The sequence below is a fragment of the Adiantum capillus-veneris genome, chromosome 17, assembly GCF_014529385.1.
Source record: "Adiantum capillus-veneris isolate H3 chromosome 17, ASM1452938v2, whole genome shotgun sequence".
Taxonomy (NCBI): Eukaryota; Viridiplantae; Streptophyta; class Polypodiopsida; order Polypodiales; family Pteridaceae; genus Adiantum; species Adiantum capillus-veneris.
This window is the reverse complement of record NC_140947.1, coordinates 114,682,085-114,703,937: the sequence shown is the minus strand read 5'-3', so window position 1 is coordinate 114,703,937 and position 21,853 is coordinate 114,682,085. Positions and strand designations below refer to the sequence as shown.

Below are 21,853 nucleotides of genomic sequence, written 5' to 3'. Positions count from 1 at the left end.
CTCTTCTCCATCTTCTTCATCCTCTTCCTCTTAGGAAGAAAGTGATGGTCCATACAAAGAGGAACAAGGCAAGAAAAAGGCGAGAAAAAGGTGACCCTCTTCTCCATCTTCCTCAAATTCTTCATCTTCTGAAGAAAGTGATGGTGCAACTTTTGAGCCACCAAAAAGAAGATGCCATACGAAATCCTATGCTGCGTGGAAGAGGTCATCCAAGCTCAAGAAGTTCAAAGAGGGAGGAAATAACATCTCTTTCCTTACCTACAATGGCACCTTTGGTGCTACGGACAAAGTCTTGGCTTTCATCCAACAATTTGATGCGGCGTTTGGAGATGAGTGATTCACGGAGTCCTCTAAGCTACTCCATGTAGCTATGCATTTTCAAAAGTTCGCCAGGCAATGGTGGTCTAGCCTACGGGCAAACGGTGAAGCCCCAAGAACATGGAAAGCTTTAAGAGCTTCCATCATGAAGCAATTTCTGGCCACCGATGCCAAAGATAACGTACTCACCAAATGGTGAAGCTTGAAGCTCTCTCCCTACGAATCCATTCACAAATATGTAGACAAGTTTTGGGACTTACATCTCAAAGCCGCTGTCGTCAAAAAGATGGATTTTGAAGAGAAAAAACAACAATTTTATGCGGGATTAACTGAAGATATGGTGGAGTATGTCAACTCCCAAAGGCCACACACCATATCTGCGGTCATACACCATACCGTGGTGGCTTCACGAATCAATTTCCAAACAAGGGCTAAGAGAAATCTTAAGCCCATGGAAAAAAAGGGTTCCAATGAGCCTAAGGGGAAGGACAATGTCCAAAAGTCTCCTAAGGGCAATTCTAATAACAACAAAGCTAAGGAGAAGGGAGTTTACAAAGGCAAAAACAAACTCTCTCCTGAAGAGCTTGAGCATTGTCGCAAGGATAACCGTTGTTTCAAATGCGGCGAGTAAGGGCATGCGTATCGTGCTTGCCCCCAAAAGAACATCCACCATGAGCCTCCTAGAGCTACCTTGGTTGAAATCCAAGAAGAGGAAACTCACCACAAAGGATCTCCTCTATGCCATGCTTGGGGAAAGCTACGAGAACATAATGCTTTTATTCTCTTTGACCCTGGTTCTACTCACAATTTCATGTCCACATAGTTGGCCACCAAGTTAGGCATCCAAGCCTATGAGATGGGAGATGTCCTACCTGCCGATGGTGCTTTCAAGGGGCAAGAACCTTTAGTCACTCCCTTAATCGAGAAATTGAGGCTCCATGTCCAAAGCTATGTGGACAAAGAGGACTTCTTTATCTCTCCTCTCAAGCATGAGGATGTAATCCTAGGGGCACCATGGTTTGATTGTATGGCTGCCAATGTTAAATTCCCTGAAAGGAAAATCTACTTTAGGTTTAGGAAAAAAGATATGTACATAGATACCAAGGAGTTGGGTAACACCATACCCATTGTACATACGCAAGCTTTTAATAAATCAATAAAGAGCTCTATTTCCGTGTACATGATTTTTGTTAAAGATTCTCAAAATGAACCTAATGCTTTAGCAAAAGAAGATATAAACAATCATAAGGAATTAGGGTTATCCAATTTTCTCAAGGGATTTCAAGATATTTTGATTGACGACATCCCTTGTGAACTACCTCCTAAACGAGGCAATGATGACCATGCAATTGAACCTTCCAGGAAGTTCACTGCCTAATAAACCTCCTTATAGAGTTTCTGAAGCTCAATAAGAGGAGATTGTGCAGCAAGTGCATGAGTTAGTTGAGAAGGGCATGGTTAGGCCTAGCTCATCTCCATTCTGCTCACTTGTATTATTAGTGCAAAAGAAAGACGGCACATACCGTATGTGTGTCGACTATAGAGCACTAAATAGGATCACTATCAAAAATAGGTTTCCCATTCCACGGGTAGAAGACCTATTTGATAAGCTGCAAGGGTTGACCTACTTCAGTAGGATTGACCTAAAAAGCGGCTACCATCAAATAAGGATAGTTGATCAAGACATTGTAAAGACTACATGTCACACTACGTTGGTCTTTACGAATACATTATCATGCCTTTTGGCTTGACCACTGCACCAACCACATTTAACCGCTTGATGGAGAAGCTATTCAGGTCTCACCGAACCTTTACTGGAGTGTTCTTCGATGATATTATCATCTACTCTAATTCATTAGGAGAACAGAAGCAACATCTCCAGGTAATATTTCAAGTCTTACGAGAGAATGAACTTTATATTAACTGAAAGAAAAGTGAGTTTTTCTTACAAGAGATTCAATATTTAGGTCACATTATCTCTCAAGATGGCATCCAAATGGATCCATCAAAACGTTAGGTATACATGGTCTGCCAAGGAGAACAAGGCTTTCGAAAAGCTTAAAGAAAAGCTTATCTCTCAACCTGTGCTTACATTGCCGGATCTCTCAAAGCCATTTGAGGTCCAATGTGACGCTTTGTGGTGATTGCCTTGGATCTGTTTTGCTCCAAGAAGGGCATGCCATAGCCTATGAAAGTCGAAGGCTCGACCCTGTTGAGCAAGCTCTAGGCATATATGAAAAGAAACTCTTTGCAATTCTACATGCCTTAGACTCGTGGAAGCACTATTTACTAGGGACTCCTTTCATTCTGCGGACGGATCACCAAAGCCTTAAGTACTTCATGACGCAGACCAAGCTCTCCAACAAACAAATGAGGTGGGAAAATTTCCTTTCGCAATTTTATTTTCATATTGCTTACATTGCTGGCAAGCATAATCAAGTAGCCGATGCACTCTCAAGATGGCTGAGAGTGAATGCAGTTTCCATAGAAACTCACTATGATCTATCTTCTATGATAGATGAGTATGCTATTGATCACGATTTTAGAGATGTGATTTCAGCCCTTGCACTAGGGAAGAAAGAGGAACCATTTACTTTACAAGATGGTTATCTTCTCTATGGCAATAGACTATGCGTTACCAAGTCACTACATGAGAAAGTAATGTATGAATCTCATGCTCCTCCTTATGCGGGGCATAGAGGGATTCAGTCTACCCTAAAAGGGATTGAAACATATTTCTATTGGCCTACCTTGAAAGCAAACATACAAGAGTATGTTTCTAAATGTGTGGTATGCCAAAAGACAAAGTTTGATAGAGGGAAGCAACTTGGATTGCTTCAACCTTTGCCAATCCCTAATTCACCATGGGAAAGCATATCCATGAATTTTATCTTTGGATTACCTGATTCTATCCATGGGAATATGGGAATATGAACGATAGTATACAGGTTCAACAAACAAGCTCGTTTTATACTTGTCAAAAAGACTATTAAAACCCATCAAATGGCAACCCTCTTCATATCACAAATCTTCAAGTACCATGGCTTGCCGATGTCCATAGTGTCGGATAGAGATCCTAGAATGACCAATAATTTTTGGAAGGGTCTCTTTGAGAATTTAGGGACAATGCTAAACTTCTCTTCGGTCTATCACCCGCAAACGGATGGCCAAAGTGAAATAGCTAACCTAACAATTCTTGATCTACTAAAAGCCTACGTAACGGAAGTATATCAAAGGTCCCAATGGGAGAAGTACTTACCCTTAGTGGAGTATGCCTACAATAATACTGTACATACCTCTACGAGAAAAGCACCTTTCAAGGTAATTGAGGGAAGATCAAAAAGTCCCTTGCTACTTAAGGTACACGGGAAGATTTTCATTGCATATGAGTATGGCCAAGACCTACAAAAATCTTTCCAAAAGATTAAGATGCTATCTCTATCTCACAGCAAAGGCAAAAGGCTGCTGCTGATAAGCACAGAAGAGCCCAAGCCTTTAAAGAAAATGATTGGGTCTTGCTTAAATTTTCCAAGGCTCGATTAAGGCACACAACGGGCAAGAATCCTACGGGACACCAAAAGTACTATGCTAAGTTAGCAAAAAGGTACTATGGTCCCTTCCAGATTCTTAGACCAATCAATGAGATGGCCTATCAACTCAAGTTGCCCTGTCATTGACTCATACACAATGATTTTCATGTGAGCCTACTAAGCCTTACAAAGGAGAGCCACCAAGAGCCAACTATTGAAGGCCCACCGGAGATCGAGGACCAAGAAGAGGTGTTGCAGCCCGAGTCCATTCTCCGACATGAAGACAAGGTATTGAGAGGCGATAAGATTATTAGAGGGTATCTTACTAAGTCTAAGAACTATCCTTTTGAAGATGCTAGATGGATGCAAGGCATACAATTAAAGGATAACCTAAACGTTGTCAATGCTTACAATGCTTCCCTAGAGTAAGCAAATGTACACATGTTTAAAATGAACAAAGTTTTTGTCTTATAAGACTCTCTTTTTCTTTTTTGTGCACAAATGTTAAGTAGTATGCGTGCTTAGGATCAAGTGTGCGGAGACGACGTCTCCCAAACACTAAGTAGAGTTTGTCACTCTACTATGGAAGATTGATAGGACTAATGCGCATACATGCTTGTGGCAGCTTAGGCTCTCAAGCGCCAAATGGATTAGTCATCCATTTTGGAATGATGTCGTAGGTAAGATAGGGATCCTCTACCCGCTAGAAAAAGGACTAATGAATAGGCCTTATCTTCTCTACCCCATAGTCGAGGACGACTATGATTTCAAGAGAGAGGTAATGTCATAATAACTAATATCTAATTCTCCTAAATTATTTTCCCATGTTAAACTGATCATTTAATATGGGAAAGTACCAGGGGAGAAAAAGCTAGATTATTGGTAAGGCTAGCAGATTGGTCACACTAGGGATCCAAAGGAGAGAAAATAGGTCCAAAGGGGGACCATCTGCAAAAGAGCAATGCGCTTCAAGGACCTAAGGTTCAACCCATTAAGAGTTCCAAAATGCTAAGGTTCCAGATTTCAAAGGGTAAGTGCAATGGTCAAACCTTAGGGAAATTGGATGCTTTGTAAGTGTACACAAAGTCTTCCTAGACCCCTACATAGGAGGGGGCGAGCCCTTTTAGGAGGGGATGAGAGAGAAACACACACACACATACACACTCACTCTTGCAATCCCTGTACACAAAGGGAATAGGGGACACATGTCAGCTCCCTAGCCCAGTTGCCCCCAAGGTACACTCAAATCCTATTGGATGGCCATAAAGGTGGACCAATGAGAATTAGGCTAGAGTACATTTAGTTTAATACATTTTAAAACACTTGATAAAAGAACCAATAGGAACTAAGCTCTCTAGAAGAGTATTGGACAGTCTCCTCCCAAGGGGTCTAATGAGCATTCATCAGCCCAATGGCTTGCCTGCTTCCTATTGGCCAAAAGACAAAGGGGACCAATGAGACTTTAATTGCATTATTTAATTACCTAAAGCTCTCACAAAAGGGGAAAGGGGGACAAAAAAAACGACTAGATATATTCCTCTAGGGACTCCGACTGCCCTGCTCATATGTAGTTTCCCATGCATAAACTGTTTGTTCTCTGTTAAAAAACTATAAACAAAACATTTCACTTGCACAGAACCTTGGCAGATTTCACTCAAAAAATCGATTGACTCCTACTCGCTCCACTTTTAAAAAAGCTATTAATTAACGACGAATATTCGGCTCCCCTCACGCCAACCCCTAACGAAACTCCTATGTACCTTCCTCCCCCTGCATCGCTGCACTACCCTGCTTCCATAGTTTTGCAGCGGCTCAACCCCTAGCCTCCATCGCTATGCTCCACACTTTCTTTTCGTAGCCTCACCTCCTGTCATGCCTGCCCACATTTTCAGCCTGCTTGCGATTGCCGCACATACGGATTGAGAGAGAGGCGAACAGCCTTGTGCGCGAGAGAGAAAGAGGTGAACAACGTCTCCGCGAGCGAGAGAAAAATGCACCCTCCTCCATTGGCCTGTGCTCCTTCTCCTGTCGCCCTTCAACAACGAAGCCTTTCCTCTCCCCAAGGCGCTACTTATGCCCTTCCTCCAGGAACTGTGTGAGAGAGAAAGAGCAGGTGCTGCAGCACTGCTGGTGGAACTCGATGTAGTCCTCATGCACAAGTTGCAGATGCTAGCGCTACTCGCTCTACATTTTAAAAAATCAATACTTCATGAGATTCCCTTCGTATCCCCCCACCCCCTTTTCTGCCTGCCTACGGACATGCCTCGCCCCTGCACCTCTCCTGTCTTTGACGGCCCCTTCCCTCCCTCAGCAGCCCCCGAGGCAGACGCCGCCTTGCTTGATGTGCTGTTAGATCCACTGCAACGAACACACTGTCATGCAACTCGTCAAGGCCTGTGGGGCCTCGCCTCTGCAACACCGCATGGAAGCCCAACTCGAGACACCGTCACCTCACCCTTTTACCTCCGTGGAAACCAGAGAGAGAGAGAGAGAGAGAGAGAGAGAGAGAGAGAGAGAGAGAGAGAGAGAGAGACTGACTATGCTCGTCTGTCTAGTTGTGCATCCTCTCCACGAGAGAGAGAGAGAGAGAGAGAGAGAGAGAGAGAGAGAGAGAGAGAGAGAGGAGGGAAAATATAAGCATGGCCTGCACGTGGCCAACCTCGAGAAAGAAAAGATATTGCAGGAGGAGATCTGTCTTAGATTCTCCTCTTCTTTTTAAAAATCGTGACACCTACTCCTTCTCGAGTCTGGGACTCTTCAAATTTGCAGGTGACGTACATCCATACGTTTCGCCAATGCGTCCTCGTCCATAAGTGTCACGGGCGCAACTCGAGGGATCAGCGGCTGAGAATCAATCGGCCGTTGATCGCCCACCCATTAAAATAAAAAATTGAGGGTTCCAGTCGTCGCGAGCACCTCTTGAACCCACAACCTCCCTCTCACGAGCCTGGAGCTCTATCCGCCTGCGCTGCTACGCGTTGATGCAAAGCATGCGATTTCGCGCAATCAAATACTAGCCCCCCCCCCCCTGTTGCGTCGATTCGACGGTCCAAATCACGCGCATCGCCGCTCGCTTGCCCCTGCCGTCGAGGGATCCCTCGAACTGGACCCCGTGTTATTTATAAACGAGGCCAATGCGTCTGTCAGCCGTCAATATAGGCAGGTGCGTATTGACTCTTCAAATTTGCAGGTGACGTACATCCATACGTTTCGCCAATGCGTCTGCATAAAAGTCAGCCGTCAATATAGGCAGGTGCGTCTGTGTATTGGGGGGAGAGAGAGAGAGAGAGAGAGAGAGAGATGTCGTCCACAGGGAGTAGAGTGCTGGTGATCGGGGCCACTGGAGGGCTAGGTCGCCATGTTGTGCAGGCCAGCCTCGCCTGCAATTGTCCCACTTATGCGTACGTGCGGCCCTCTGCTGTCAATGATCCGGGGAAGGCCACCCTCCTTCACTCCTTTCAGTCTGCAGGAGCCATTCTCCTCCAGGTTCTGCTCTTCCTTTTTTGTTTACGAGTACAGAGGAATATGTTCTGTATGCATTTTTTAAAAGAGCAGAAGAGAAGCTTGAGCTTCATGAATGACAGGTAATGGCTTCAAGTCTTTTCGCAAAATATTTAGAAACAGACAAGATAATGATCTAGCACACAATTATGTAAAGATATTGCTCAAAATGGGAAGAAAGACTAGTAGATGCCATAAACTGAGAACCATTTATGGTGTAGGGAAAGGTCTCTTGGTGGAGACCTTTTTCAGAGTACAAGTGACCAAATGTCGACCAGCGGAGGGCGGAAGCCATTGTGGCAGTTTGTTTCTTGGGGAAAGGTCTCAAGGTCTCTAGGAGACCTTTCCCGGCTGTAAAGGTTGGGGGGATGGGGCCAATAAGAACGCGGGTAAAGGTGTGCAGTGATCACTTCTGCACAGGTGTGCACCGGTCTGCTGCTAGATGTACGGTGACAAAGGGCTGCCCAACGACCCCCGACCATTATGGTACTGAACAGCACTTAAGTGTTCCAACATGTAACTCGTGTCAACAGCAGTAAATATGTCATATATTGCAAGAGACACCACAATTGAGAACTAGACAAGCCATGGACTTTGTGATCATTGCATAGTGACAACTTGAAATGGAAACGGTAGAAACGGAAATGGAAAAACCGGAGTTTTAGAGTTTTGACCTCGATCGAGGGTTTAAAAAAAAAAGGAAACCAATATAATACTCAAAACAAGAAGCCTAGAAAGATAAGTCAATGATTATAATTTCATATTCTACAAAACTTCAGAATTTACATGTCATATGACAAAAACTCAGAACCTTCAACCTACGGTCTACAAAAAACCTACTGTCAGGCATCTCCCCTGTGTGCAAAATGTGTTGGTAGGCACTACAGAGGTCTTGACCAAGCACCTTCCAGTACTCCAAGAAGAAACTCATAGTCAAACCATCCTCCCGTGGGTAACTATACCTCGGGAGTGTCGTGAGGGCCTCCTGTAGCTCCTCAATTTGGAGCAAGCGCTTAAGCCCCTGCCTTTTCCCTTAAAATTGACCCTTAAACAAAAAGGTTTGAAATGGAGTTTCTTAAGGTCTGAAACCATGAGGAAACGGCGTTTTCGTTTCGGGCTCCCGAGGGCCGAAATGCCGTTTCTTGTTATTGGATCATTGTTGGTCATAGGCCTGATCCCATATACATATGCAAGAGGACCATTTCCTGCTCGCAGAGGATCATCTCCGTGTCGCAAAACTTTTACTCAAACAAAACAGCCAATATGCGTCATGGAGGTGTATAAATGAAAAAATGGCCTACGACCATTAAAGTTCATGGAGTACACAACAACAAAACATGTCATATACTATAAGAGACCACAATGCAACTTACAAAATGGATGTCATGCCGATTCTATGTTGAAACTATAGAAGTTCTAGACTCCATGATCATCAATGGTCATAGATGATAGGTTCGAAGCAAGAGGACTGCCTCCTTTGAGGAGAAGCTCTCTTTGTGTAATGTACAATGGAAGTGATTTATGGTGATAACCCAAGATGCATACTCAAGGTCCCTTTTATTTCATGAGAGATGGGCAATAGACTAGAGAGAAAAGAGAGATACTGTGAGCGATAGAGAGGGGGGGCCCTTGGAGGGAGGTTTGGGACCTCATCCGGGTGTTAGTCTGCTTTCTCTCGCTATCACTTTACTAGAGAGGTATTTGCTTTATATTGCACAAATGCTGATACAACGGTCCTAGATGCTGAGATGTTGATGGGATCTTGCGTCGTGCGGTAAGTGCTTGGATCTATGAGGCTGAGGGCTGAAAATACAAAATGCTAGGCTGGTTTGACTTGGCTGAGCAATTTGACAACGAAGTTATGATGAAGATCTAGGGCTGAATCTACAAAATGCTGGCTGATTAGGGTTGCTAGGGCTGATCTGGTACTTGGCTGAAAATGCTGACGGTGCTGATGCAAAAACGCTGGTTGGATCTGTTGTTACTTGGCAAAAGCGCTAAGAGATTTGCTACATGAGGGCGATTGCTGATGGGAAAAACGCTGGTGGGCTGAGGTGATGGTGGAAAAATGCCATGGCTCAGGGTACTGATGGGCTGGCTGCCCATGGGGTATCGAATTCTGATGATTGAATGGTGACCCTGGGGGTTACCTTTATAGGTAATGCAAGGCTGGCTTGAGCAATGCTTATTAAAAACCCACGACTTGCTTAATGCTGAATTATTAAGTCACTGACCTACTAAGAAGAGGTGCTTCACATGCAGATACTACCTAGGCTTGGATACTGATGCTAGAGTATGCGAGCACTCCCAAGTGCCTACGCCTAGTAGACATTGGCTGTGCTCATGTGCAATCAGAGGGTATGCAACTAATCTAAAGTGCTTGGACATGCACGTCCTGCGTATAGGCTCACATGGGTGCCAGAACACTTTCTAGGCTGTCCTAAACCCTAGAAGTAGGAGTTAGCTTGTCCACAAGCACATAGGGTTAGATGTGCACGTGACACCGTGTGCACAAAATGCCCTTTGTGTTATAGTACTATCCTCAAACAAATTGGCCATTGTGTGTCACAAAATGGATTGAAGTAGAAAAAAACGAACTTTTGTATGTACGGTATGATCTGTACATCTCGATACCCGCACGGTAGTGTATGGATGGTCTGTGTGATTGTTTGTTGTTGCCTCTAGGGATTGGTTGGTCTTTTGGCCTAGTTGCTTTGATACTCTTGCTCTTTCTCCGCAGTCTGCTTGGTTGCCTGTTGGTTTGATTCTTGTGGATTTTTCTTTTTCCTATTGTTTTGTTTTTCCCTTGGGGTGGGGTAGGTTTTCCTAACCAGGTCTTCTGCAGCAATAACTTCCTTCTTAGCCATGGTTCTTTCTTCTGCCATCCTAGTTGTGTTACTCCTCTAGCTGTTCAGTAGCCACCTAGAGGAAGCGGATTGGTTTATCATATGTTTCCGGTGGTCTGGCCGTCGGGCTGTGTATTTGGTTCGGCGTTTGTTCATTTTCTCCTCTTTGTGGACGATGGGAGGATTTGGGTGGAGGTTGAGAGGTAGGTTCTCTTTTGGCGTGTCCTGTTTGGTGGGAGATGTTTATGCAAGGGTTCTTGGCTCCTTGTCCTACGCGGTTGAAGATGCTTAAGCAAGGTTTCTCTCTCGGGCGTTTCTCAAAATCTTCGGCATAAGCTCTCTTCATGGTGTGGATAGAGGATTTAGCTCTCGATGGTCATAGTTAGCCACCTGTTAGTCCGAAAGACCTAGCAGGTTGTTCTCTTCTTCAGAGTGCTTAGCACCTGCTTGGGTGCACTTTTCTATGTGTGTCGTTGATCCAAGAGATTGTTTCTGGCTCGATAGAATGTCGTTAAGCTTGGTGATTGCATCTTCAAGAGTATCCTCGTCTGTGCACCATGGCGGATGGAGTCCGTCAATTCGAACCTTCATGCCAATGGATTCTTGTAATGCTGCTTCTACTTCAATGACAATCTTTTCATGTGTTTCTCCATGGCTTCTTCCTGGGCTACTTTGATTTCCGCCTCATGTGCTGGAGCTTGGCTCTCGATGTCTTCATTTCCTCAAGCTTGCTTAAATGCTCCTTGAGCTGAGCATTCTTCTCAACGAGCTCCTGAACTTGGGCCTCTAGAGTCGTGATTCTCGCATCTTGGCGAGCAGACGGGTCCTTCTTTGGTGCTGCCGCGACCGCACGAAAAGTTTTGCGGGTGCGAGCGATTGGCATCGGTCATTTTACTCTGAAGGTGGGAACAATCCCGAGAGAGAGAGAGAGAGAGAGAGAGAGAGAGAGAGAGAGAGAGAGAGAGAGAGAGAGAGAGAGAGAGAGAGAGAGAGAGAGTCCTTAACCAAGCAACCTTGGCATTGAATAAGTGATGTGTATACAATGGGGGCTGAGGGTTGCTTATATAGCAACCTCAGTAAATTGCCCTACCCAGACTGTGACAAATAAGTAAAATAAATACTCAAAAGCCAAATTAAATAATGGGATCACATTGGGCAGTTCACTTGAGATGCCAAAACTCACACCCTCTTTGCAGCTCTTAGTGGACATCAATAGTGAGACCAAGTCGATGAAGAAGCTACCATGGACACCCCAACAACAACTCCTTGCTTGATACACCTCAGGTTTGCTACCCTCAACTTTGTACCTTGGAAGAATGCCATCTTGAGGATCGGTTGCCTTTTAGAAAATTGAACTGTAGACAACACTACGTCCAAAAATCCCCATTTGTGGACTATGAGCACATCATGTCCAAAAATAATACTCCAAGATAATGAATTGTGGGACACATCCTGTCCATGATGCGACCGACGACAATGGATTGGTGCACTCATCCATAGTGTTTAAGATACATCTGATTAATTCCCTACCAGATGCACGTGCCTTCAACTCCGACCCACGTGTTTAAAACACGGATAACTTGAACTCCAACACAAGGGTCCACATGAATTATACGGAGCATTGTTTGTCCCTCTCTGCCACTCACAAGCCTCTCTCTGGCTGAAGCTAGTGGTGGCAATTGCCCCTCGACTAGAAATCCGGTGTCGTGGCCGCTGTGGTGCGCCGGTCTATTTTGTCAAATATTTATTACCGTAATCTCTGTCCAGCTTGCCTTTGTCTTTGTCTATCTGTGAGTTCCTGCTCTTGCCTTTGGCTTCAAACTCCTGACCAAACAAAGCGTCATGTCACATTCATAACAACTGTGGTCGGACCTCGTGGGTACCGAGGCAGCTAATTGAGTACTGGTACTGCCATCCTTGTCAAGCTTACCTTTGCCTGAACTCGTCCATTTGCTTTTGGGTTCACAAACTCGAGCCAAACAATCTGCCGATTTCCTTGACAACCTTGTCAATGCATAGGTCGCTAACTGGATGGTGGTTGATCTGCTATCCATAGCCATTTGTTGTCTTTGGTCGATGTTGCAGGCACTCGAGAAAGGGGGGCCATATTGAAGCTGCAAGATTTGGAATTTGCAGGTCCTTCTCGCACTCCAAAGGGCGGCCGTACAATCTCCAATCTATTTCACACACTTTGCACATGGAGCTTGTTGCTAAATTGGCTTTATCTAACATAAAAATAATTTTAAATGAATTATTGGATTTATAAGTGAGGGGTTTTCTCGCTCGGAACACCAAGAAAAATAATTATTGGAATTTTAAGTGAGAGGGTTTTTCTCACTAGAGACATCCGAGTACAGAGTATTCCTAGTGCGTCATTTAGAGTAATGACGGGAGCACTATGAATGGGAATATCTGTAAGGCCACTAGGAATGGGTACTTCCGATGCGTCACATTGGATTGGTGACAGCGGGCATCAGACAGAAGTATCCAACCATCCCGGAACGGACATCTTTGATGCGTCATAGGATGGGTGACATAGAGCATCGCGAAGGAGATTGTACCGTAAGTTTGGTAGGAAAGGACTAGGTGATGGGTATTCTTGATGCGTCATAAGGTGGGTGACAGGTGCATCGGAAAGGGGATATCCATAGTCAGGAGGAAATTCCGAACTGTGTTAGAATTGTGCACAAGGAAAAGCAAGCACTTGAATGAAGATGGGTTCAGAGGAAACTTTGAGGAAAACAGACGCTTTCTGAGAAAGCGGGATTGCTTTTCGGGAAAGCAGATGCTTTCCCGCGAGGAAGTCTATGTCTGCATTGCAACTATGCATGTGATTGCATCTGGGGACGCCTGGGAAGTGCTGTGAAAGCATTGTTTTTAACTTATAAGGTTTTACTGAGTTTTTGGACAGATTCAGACCATTTTTAAGGTATTAAGTGGGCAGCCTATGATTATATAAAGCAGCAAAAACCAGCCATCAATTTCTCTCTCTTTTTCTGACAGTGTAGCGCAACCAAAAAAAGAAAAAAATTGAAAACCGGTCGTGATTTTTACGCGAGCAGCCCATGCTCTGCTATCTTTGCCGTGGCCAGGGAGCTATAAAAGCATCACACGCCCTCTCCCAAAGGGAAGACCAATCTTTGCAAGGAGGAGATGCTGGTGCAGATTTCAACCGCAAAGAAGACGTTTCCGGTGATGCCCCATGGTTGCCCCAAGTGTACCAGATGTCGTCAAGAACCAGTGCGCGAGTTCCCTTGCGAAGAAGTGCCCACGGAGCGTGTTTTCATCGCGACAAGTTGTTGTTTTTCTCTGTTTTCAGCCCATAAACGTCGTAGATGGGGCTGATTTACGAGAAGGAACCAGAGAACACACCTCTTTTGTGTGTAGGATTGGAAGAGAGGATTTTTTATGTAGAGATCTCTTCCGGGGAATTGCTTTTCGAGAACCGAGCTGCGTTTCGAGCGTCGAGAATGTGAAGGTAACGATTTTCATGTTATGATCTCTGAGTATTTGATTGTAGGTGTACTTCCTCTTTGTGAGGGAGTAGGAGCAGAGGAAGGCATGAGCCTTTGCAGGAGAAAGCGCCCTGAGGAACTAGAGCCAGATCAGCCCAAGGGTTCTACACCCGAGTTTGGAAAATAGATCCACGGATCGGAGAGAGGTAGTCTCTCAAGTTGTGATCCGGAAGTGAGGATTATCAAGTAAGGACTTTGCGTCCGGAAAAGCAGAGTTGTTCTGCAAGAAGAGGACTTTGAAAACAGAGTTGGAAAAGAGTTGCAGGGATGCCATGCCCTGAGTCTGGAAGGTGAGATCCAGAGGCGAGAACCTTGATTCTCGAGGATTTGGAATAAGGAACGGAAGTTCCTTGGAATAGGGTTTTGCCCTACGAATAGGAAGCCGAGGCTTCCAGGAACCATCAAGTCTTATTCTAGAATGAACGTGGTAATACGTTCAGTTCAAGTGCTTGTATAGACTCCTCCTCAATAATAAAGATACTATTACGGGGCATCTTTTGGGTCCCAGTACTGTGTCGATTTTCTCACTCTCTATCTCTATTTCTCTCTACATCCTCTGGCTTTAGTAATTAAGTGATAAATTCTATTTATCCGAGTATATTTTATATTGCTATGCGCTCCTGTTTGTGATAGTGGTATCAAAGCATGGTCTCCTCTCTCTCTCTCTCTCTCTGTAAAGGAGGACGACTCTGGGGAGATACGGGAAGAAGCTATGACAAGCCAAGAGAGAAGTAAGCAGGGGGAACCCTAAGTCCTGCAAGGAAAAGCTCGCAGAGTTGGGAAAATTTTTCTCTTTGCAAGAAGTCGATACAAGACTTAGGATTCTCTGAGAAGGTGACAAGAGCATGATGCTCAAGAACCTAGAGAATCCAAGGAGCGGATAACACATGAAGATGCAGACCTATGCCAAGGTGGGTCATCTACCAGTCGGATTTCTTTCTGCTGAACGGAATAAGATGAATCAACTTCCTTTTCAGGAACTGGACGGGAGTTTGTTACTCTCTCTTGAGCGCCTTTTTGCGCGCAAGGATATTCCGACACGAGAATCTCTATTTGAGATGTGTTCGGTAGAAGGAATTTGAGTTTCTATATGGAGAAGAGGTTTTCTGATGGTTGTTGATCATTGAGTATGCTATGTGCTTTTACCATTACAGTAGAAACTTTTGGTTGCGGTATATGTTTCTCCATGAGCAGGTGAAGTAGCATTACACGCTGCTGGAATAAATTCGAACTATTATGTTCGTAAGAGTATAACTCGCCAACCGCTTTAAAATGGTAAGATGGCACACTTTGTCTGCCACAGGAAGATTCACGTGAGCTTAATGTTCTCGTCATGGCCGATGCGGGAGGACACAAGAGGTTTAATATCATCATGATTAATAGCGCAAAGTTATGCGCAAGGACAGAGACCTAGATTGATTTCTAGGAGGATTATTCTTCTCGGCATTGAGAAGGTGGAATTGAGCTAACAGATTCTCGGAAAGACGTGAATGACGAGTTCTTACGTGGCTCCTTACTTTGATGATTGGTGAAGGATATCCTAGAGGTACTAGAGGAAGGACATGAACCGGTAAGGTAAGTATTGAATTATTGAATTTTCGTTTAATTTAATTTTTAAGTTCTCTTTTGAGAAACAACTAGCTCAACTCACCATTGAGCAAGATTTGGAATCTTTTCGATTTCTCCTCGGCAGTTCAGTTGGATCTCTACAGTTGAGGACAACTGTTTATAAGTGAGAGGAATGTTGCTAAATTGGCTTTATCTAACATAAAAATAGTTCTAAGTGAATATCCTTGCACGCAAAAAGGCGCTCAAGAGAGAGTAACCAAGGGCAACTTATTGGATTTATAAGTGAGAGGGTTTTCTCGCTTGGAACACCAATAAAAATAATTCTAAATTAATTATTGGAATTATAAGTGAAGGTTTTTCTCACTAGAGGCATCCGAGTACAGAGTATTCCTAGTGCGTCATTTAGAGTAATGACGGGAGTACTATGAACGGGAATATCGGGAAAGCAGATGCTTTCATGCGAGGAAGTCTATGTCTGCATTGCAACTGTGCATGTGATTGCATCCAGGGACGCCTGGGAAGTGCTGTGAAAGCAGTGTTTGTAACTTATAAGATTTTATTGAGTTTTTGGACAAATTCAGACCATTTTTAAAGGTGACTGGCTGCCCACTTAATAAGTGGGCAGTCTATGATTATATAAAGCAGCAAACCAAGAACGGGTACTTTTGATGCGTCACATCGGATGGGTGACAGGGAGCATCGGAAAGAAGTATCCGACCATCCGGGAATGGACATCTCTGATGCGTCATAGGATGGGTGACATAGAGCATCGCGAACGAGATTGTACCGTAAGTTTGGTAGGAAAGGACTAGGTGATGGGTATTCCTGATGCATCACAAGGTGGGTGACGGGTGCATCGGAAAGGGGATATCCATAGTCAGGAGGAAATTCCGAACTGTGTTAGAATTGTGCACAAGGAAAAGCAAGCACTTGAATGAAGATGGGTTTAGAGGAAACTTTGAGGAAAACAGACGCTTTCTGAGAAAGCGGGATTGCTTTTCGGGAAAGCAGATGCTTTCCCGCGAGGAAGTCTATGTCTGCATTGCAACTATGCATGTGATTGCATCCAGGGACGGCTGGGAAGTGCTGTGAAAGCATTGTTTTTAACTTATAAGGTTTTATTGAGTTTTTCGACAGATTCAGATCATTTTTAAAGGTGACTGGCTAAAGCAGCAAAATCCAGCCAGCGATTTCTCTCTTTTTTTGACAGTGCAGCGCAACAAAAAAAAAGAAAAAAGGAAAAAACTGAAAAACGACGGCGATCTCTACGTGAGCAGCCAATGCTCTGCTATCTTTGCCGTGGCCAGGGAGCTATAAAAGCATCACATGCCCTCTCCCAGAGGGAAGACCAATCTTTGCAAGGAGGAGATGCTGTTGCGGATTTCAGCCGCAAAGAAGACGTTGCCGGTGATGCCCCATGGTTGCCCCAAGTGTACCAGATGTCGCCAAGACCCAGTGCGCGAGTTCCCTCACGAGGAAGTGTCTACGGAGCGTGTTTTCATCGCGACAAGTTGTTGTTTTTCTCTGTTTTCAGCCCATAAACGTCGTATTTGCCCTAGGAATATGAAGCCAAGGCTTCCAGGAACCATAAAGTCTTATTCTAAAACGAACGTGGTAATACGTTCGGTCAAGTGCTTGTATAGACTCCTTCTCAGTAATAAAGATACTATTACGGGGGGGGACCAGCCCATCTTCTGTCCCAGTACTGTGTCGATTTTCTCACTCTCTATCTCTATTTCTCTCTACATCCTCTTGCTTCAGTAATTAAGTGATAAATTCTTATTTTTTATATTGCTATGCGCTCCTGCTTTACTTCTCCTGAACTACTCCTCAAAGAGTACATTGATGTGAGATCCATTCTCTTCGTCTCCAAGTTGCTCTGCACGGCTCGACACGGCCTCTTTGAACTCCATGCCTTTAGTGGCTAACACTGGCAGCATTTTAAAACGCTGTCAGTAGGCACCTCTAGCACAAATAAAGCATGGGCCTAGTGGGGGGATGGTTGCCGGCGAACGGCATTTGAAACGCTGTCGCAAGAGGCCAACAGAGATGAGCCGGCTAGGCGTTTTAAAATGTGCACAGGGGAGGGGGGGTTGATGCCGTCTTGGGTTGCCGGTGCCGCTGTCCGCGTTAGCGCAGAGGCTAGCGTTTTAAAACTCTAGCACCAGGTCGTCAATCACGGGCATGCAATGGGGGGCACCACTTTCCACAAGCAACAAGGTGGGGACTATCTTCACGGTTCTTCTCCGGATACTATGCCTTGCTCCACCAAGGCTCTGATACCATGTTAGAGTCGACGATGCGGAAGCATAGAGAGAGAGAGAGAGAGAGAGAGAGAGAGAGAGAGAGAGAGAGAGAGAGAGAGTCTCCCGAACCAATCAACCTTGGCAATGAATAAGTGATGTGTATACAATGGGGGCTGAGGGTTGCTTATATAGCAACCTCAGTAAATTTCCCTGCCCAGACTTCGACAAATAAGTAAAATAAATATCTAAAAGCCAAACTAAACAATGGGATCACATTGGGCAGTTCACTTTAGATGCCAAAACGGGGGAGAGAGAGAGAGAGAGAGAGAGAGAGAGAGAGAGAGAGAGAGAGAGAGAGAGAGTTGAAGTCTTCTATAATATTTTCCAGGGGAGTTTGGAGGCTCACGATAGCTTGGTAGAAGCAATCAAGCAAGCAGACATTGTAGTTTCTTGTGTGGACCCTGCCAATTATTTGAGTGAGCTGAAGATATTAACTGGTATTCAAGAAGTGGGCACAATAAAGGTATGTAACATCCCTGAATGTCTGACCATGTCTGGGTTCTGTACACTTCAAGTATGTCATGCATGAAAGAATATTTTGTGATTTCAGGTCTCTTGAGTGATACTTTTCCTTGAAGCTTTTGGTCCTTAGTGATCAGTGTTGTGACTCTCAATATATCAAGGTTGCATTTTGAAGACATTTGAAAACAAAGAAAAATGTAAAAAAAAAGAAAACTTTTAATGCTTTTTTTAAAAAGAAAACTCGGACTGTTTGACAATTTTTTCAGAGGTTCTTTTTGATGTTTGTGGAGTTATTTTACAGTTTTTCTTGGCGCTTCCGTGCTCTTTGCATAGGAGATGATGGATTTTGTACTTGTAATGTGACATGTGATCTTTGTGAATGGAAGTAGACCTCTAGATTTGTTTTTTTTTATAATTATAAACTAAACTCCATTTCTAAACGTTCTTTATGGGAGCCAACATTTTAAATCACGTTCATTTGAAATATCCGAAACTATCTTGCAATATATATGGGTATAGTGAATGCAATGGCTCTTATTTCACATTGTGAAGGTCAGTGATGCTCGTTTACTCTCACTCTACTATTTTTGCATTCTGCAATTGCATTTTGTCCATAATTTATTTTTCTCGTAAAAAATATGGTGGTGTATATCTTCGAAGGCATTCGTGTATAGAAGATGAATTAGGATACAAATAGAACAGGATACATGAAAATTTAATTTAGCTCTTGGAGGCTGTGAGTTTTGTGATTGAATCCAAGCTGAAGCCTGACACTATTATAATTAAGGTTTAATTGAATTTCCAAATTAAGGAGATATTGATTAAGATGTTTATGCAAGCTGTACTAATTATTCATGTATACTGGATTATGCAGAGGTTTGTATTGTTCGATTATGTGGCTGCGCATTCTGTGGAGTTCTACGGTGCGCTAAAATCTGCAATTGAAGCGAGAGACAAAGTGATGACCACTGTGATGGGGTCTGGTGTGCCTTTCACATGTATAGTAATGTATGGTTTTGCAAGCTACTATTTAGCTAGCCTTGGTCAGCTTGATTCTCGTGCTCCTCCCACAGACAAAGTCCTCATTGCCGGGGATGGTGATCTCAAGGGTATGCTCTTCTTCCTTCAAGTATGTCAAGAGATGGTTCTATTTGTTTGGCTTAAATGCCTCTGAAATTGAACTTGGGTTGCTATGCACCCAAACAAACCTCATGTGTGTTACATTTGTGTTTGTTCCACCACATCAAAAGCTGATAGACCGCACAAATTTGTTGCACACTTTGATTTTTTCAGGGCTAATTCTGCTCTTTTAATCAACATCAAGGCTTGCTTGCTTTTTCTGGGTGTGATAAGGAATAGGCAACAATGTTTCTATTGATCAGTTTAAGAAAAGCCACTAACATTTTTGATAAGTCAATTATTGAGAATTTTAAGTAAGTGTTATATAGCCCCGCTTATCTAACATGCTAGTCTGCAAGTGCAGACTCACCTAACATTATGAAGGTAGCTACACTCCCACCAAATTAGATCTAAAAACGACACCCATAAGTGGTTTAGTGGTTTTTAGACGAAGGCTGGGCTCAGACGAGCGCTACCGCAGACTTACATATCTCACTACCTCCACTCCCTATGTTCACACAGGGCGGTGGCACTGCTCTATAATTTAACAGCGCAAAAGGATCTCAGCGAATGGTAGATAGCTTAGGGGCGTTGTGTGTGGCTGGGAATGCAGCATGCAGGGCTCAACATGCACGCTCTGTATTTTGCACTGCAAAGAAGCCCAGTAGTAGAGTTCTTCCCGGGGCTGGGGGGCGGGCGGTGGCTCTAACTCTTACCTCCGCCCCGTCTGAGCCCAGCCTAAGGTCAGATGGAGGTATACGTCTCATGGAGAGACATGATTGTTTGTCCCAGAAGGGAAAATCTTCAGAACTTTTTCAAGAATTGCTGACATATTATCTGTTTAATTTGATAATATTAGACAACAGGAATTATCAATTTTAAGTTAACTTTGGAATGTGTAGAAGGTGATAAGTGAGAAACTGATGTCCCTGTGTTGTGCAGCATTCATGGTCTCAGAAGAGGATATTGGTATGTATGCAATCAAGGCTGCACTGGATTCCAGAGCAGAGAACAAGAATGTACATCTAAAGCTACCTAAGAATCATCTCTCTCAAAATGAAATGGTTTCCGTATGGGAGTCCAAAACTGGCAAAACTTTGGAGAGGGTCTATGAGTCTGAGGAGGATATGAGGAAGTCATTTCAAGGTATTCGACGTTTTTTGATTTTTGACCCTTTTTTTAATTGTAAATGTTGCTGGGTATTATTGATATATGATACAAATTTGAGTCTGTTTTGTAGAAAAGCCTATGAGTGTGTCATGAGTGACATAATAAATTGAAAAGTTTTGGCACCATCAAAATGGCCCTACTGGCTCCACTCTTGAAAAATTCATTAATAAGCTAGATTTCATATAGACTAAGGTCTAAGGAAGCTATTTGAAAGTTCAAAGGATAGGATGGGAGGAATGAAAATGAAAATGCAGCTTGTACTTTCGACCTTATCTCCCATTTTCTAAGGTTCTTTCACCCACATTTTGAATTGATTTTTTCATTTTAGATGGATTTGGGGGGTGGGGGGGGCAGGCCCCACTTAGTAGAATATAGCAATTGAATATAGGTTGTATTATTATGGAAAATGAATGGAAGCAAGAAATTACACGACGTGTCTTATCTAATATGACCTCTTGGCAGATGGCTCCGGTGCAACATTTACGAGGTTGTTGAAACATTTTACATTTGCAAAGGGAGGTCACAATCAGCCCCTCAACAACTCCAATGAAGTCGAGGTCTTAGAGCTCTTTCCAGAAGTTGAATATATCAATGCTGATCGATACTTGGATCGCTTTGTCAAATGAGGCGAGCTTATCATCATCTCTTCTTATCTTGATAGGGAGGACCATTTGCACATTTAAGGATAATGTATCAGTGCTTGGGATTCCCTAACTAAGAGCTTGACAATTTGAGGCATGAAATTAAGAGCAAATATTTTCAATTTACCGGGGAAAATTACACAAATGAGTTTTACCTTCAAGACTTATGTTGAATGTGTGTCACTAAATTGGAATTGATAAAACTCAGAAAGGGCAATTCTTAAATAAAGTAAGAGACAATTGAATGAAGCATTTTCAAACATCTATCGGATTTCAGATTCTCTCTCTCTCTCTCTCTCTCTCTCTCTCTCTCTCTCACACACACACACACACACACACACACACACAACACACACATCTACTGGGATTGAGGCGAGGAAAACCCATGGAATACATTACATGCTGTGATTTAGAAGCAGTAAAAAAGGAGCTCATAGTGTAGAGGGGAGAGCTTATCCAAATCCCTAGCAAAAGCTAGAGATGGGTGAAGGGAAGTTTTGAAGAGAAAAGTGGAATCCACATGTACTCAGAACATAACAAAAACTCGTGCTTTCCATACTGTCCAAAGCACCTAGAATTTGACCCAATAAAAAAATTGTGCATACGGTCGAAGGAACGGCGGAAGCATCCCAAAAATCTAGAAGTATCGGCCAAAGTGTACCCCATTAAACTGTTTGGGAAGGCAAGGAGAGCAAGTGAGGAATATTCTCATTGCCTGCACCACAACGAACGCATCTCGTTGATGCCAGTCTTCTGGAGCAATACATCTCCATAAGAACAATCGATCTTTCAAATGAAGTTTAGCATGCCACACCTTCATAACTCTTTTGCACCACCATGTAACACCTTTATCCATATGCCAAACCTTATTATAGT

The 21,853-nt window shown here is 43.6% G+C and overlaps 1 protein-coding gene across 1 annotated transcript; it reads left to right on the top strand.

Annotated features, from left to right (window-relative positions):
• The first annotated feature begins 7,095 nt into the window (after window positions 1-7,095).
• On the top strand, window positions 7,096-21,122 carry LOC147437916 (phenylcoumaran benzylic ether reductase IRL1-like). Its single transcript, XM_086487321.1, has 5 exons — window positions 7,096-7,334; window positions 17,914-18,048; window positions 18,922-19,156; window positions 20,109-20,312; window positions 20,799-21,122. The coding sequence occupies exons 1-5, from the start codon at window positions 7,149-7,151 to the stop codon at window positions 20,960-20,962; spliced, it is 924 nt and encodes a 307-aa protein (XP_086343447.1). The 5' UTR covers window positions 7,096-7,148; the 3' UTR covers window positions 20,963-21,122.
• Window positions 21,123-21,853: the final 731 nt, after the last annotated feature.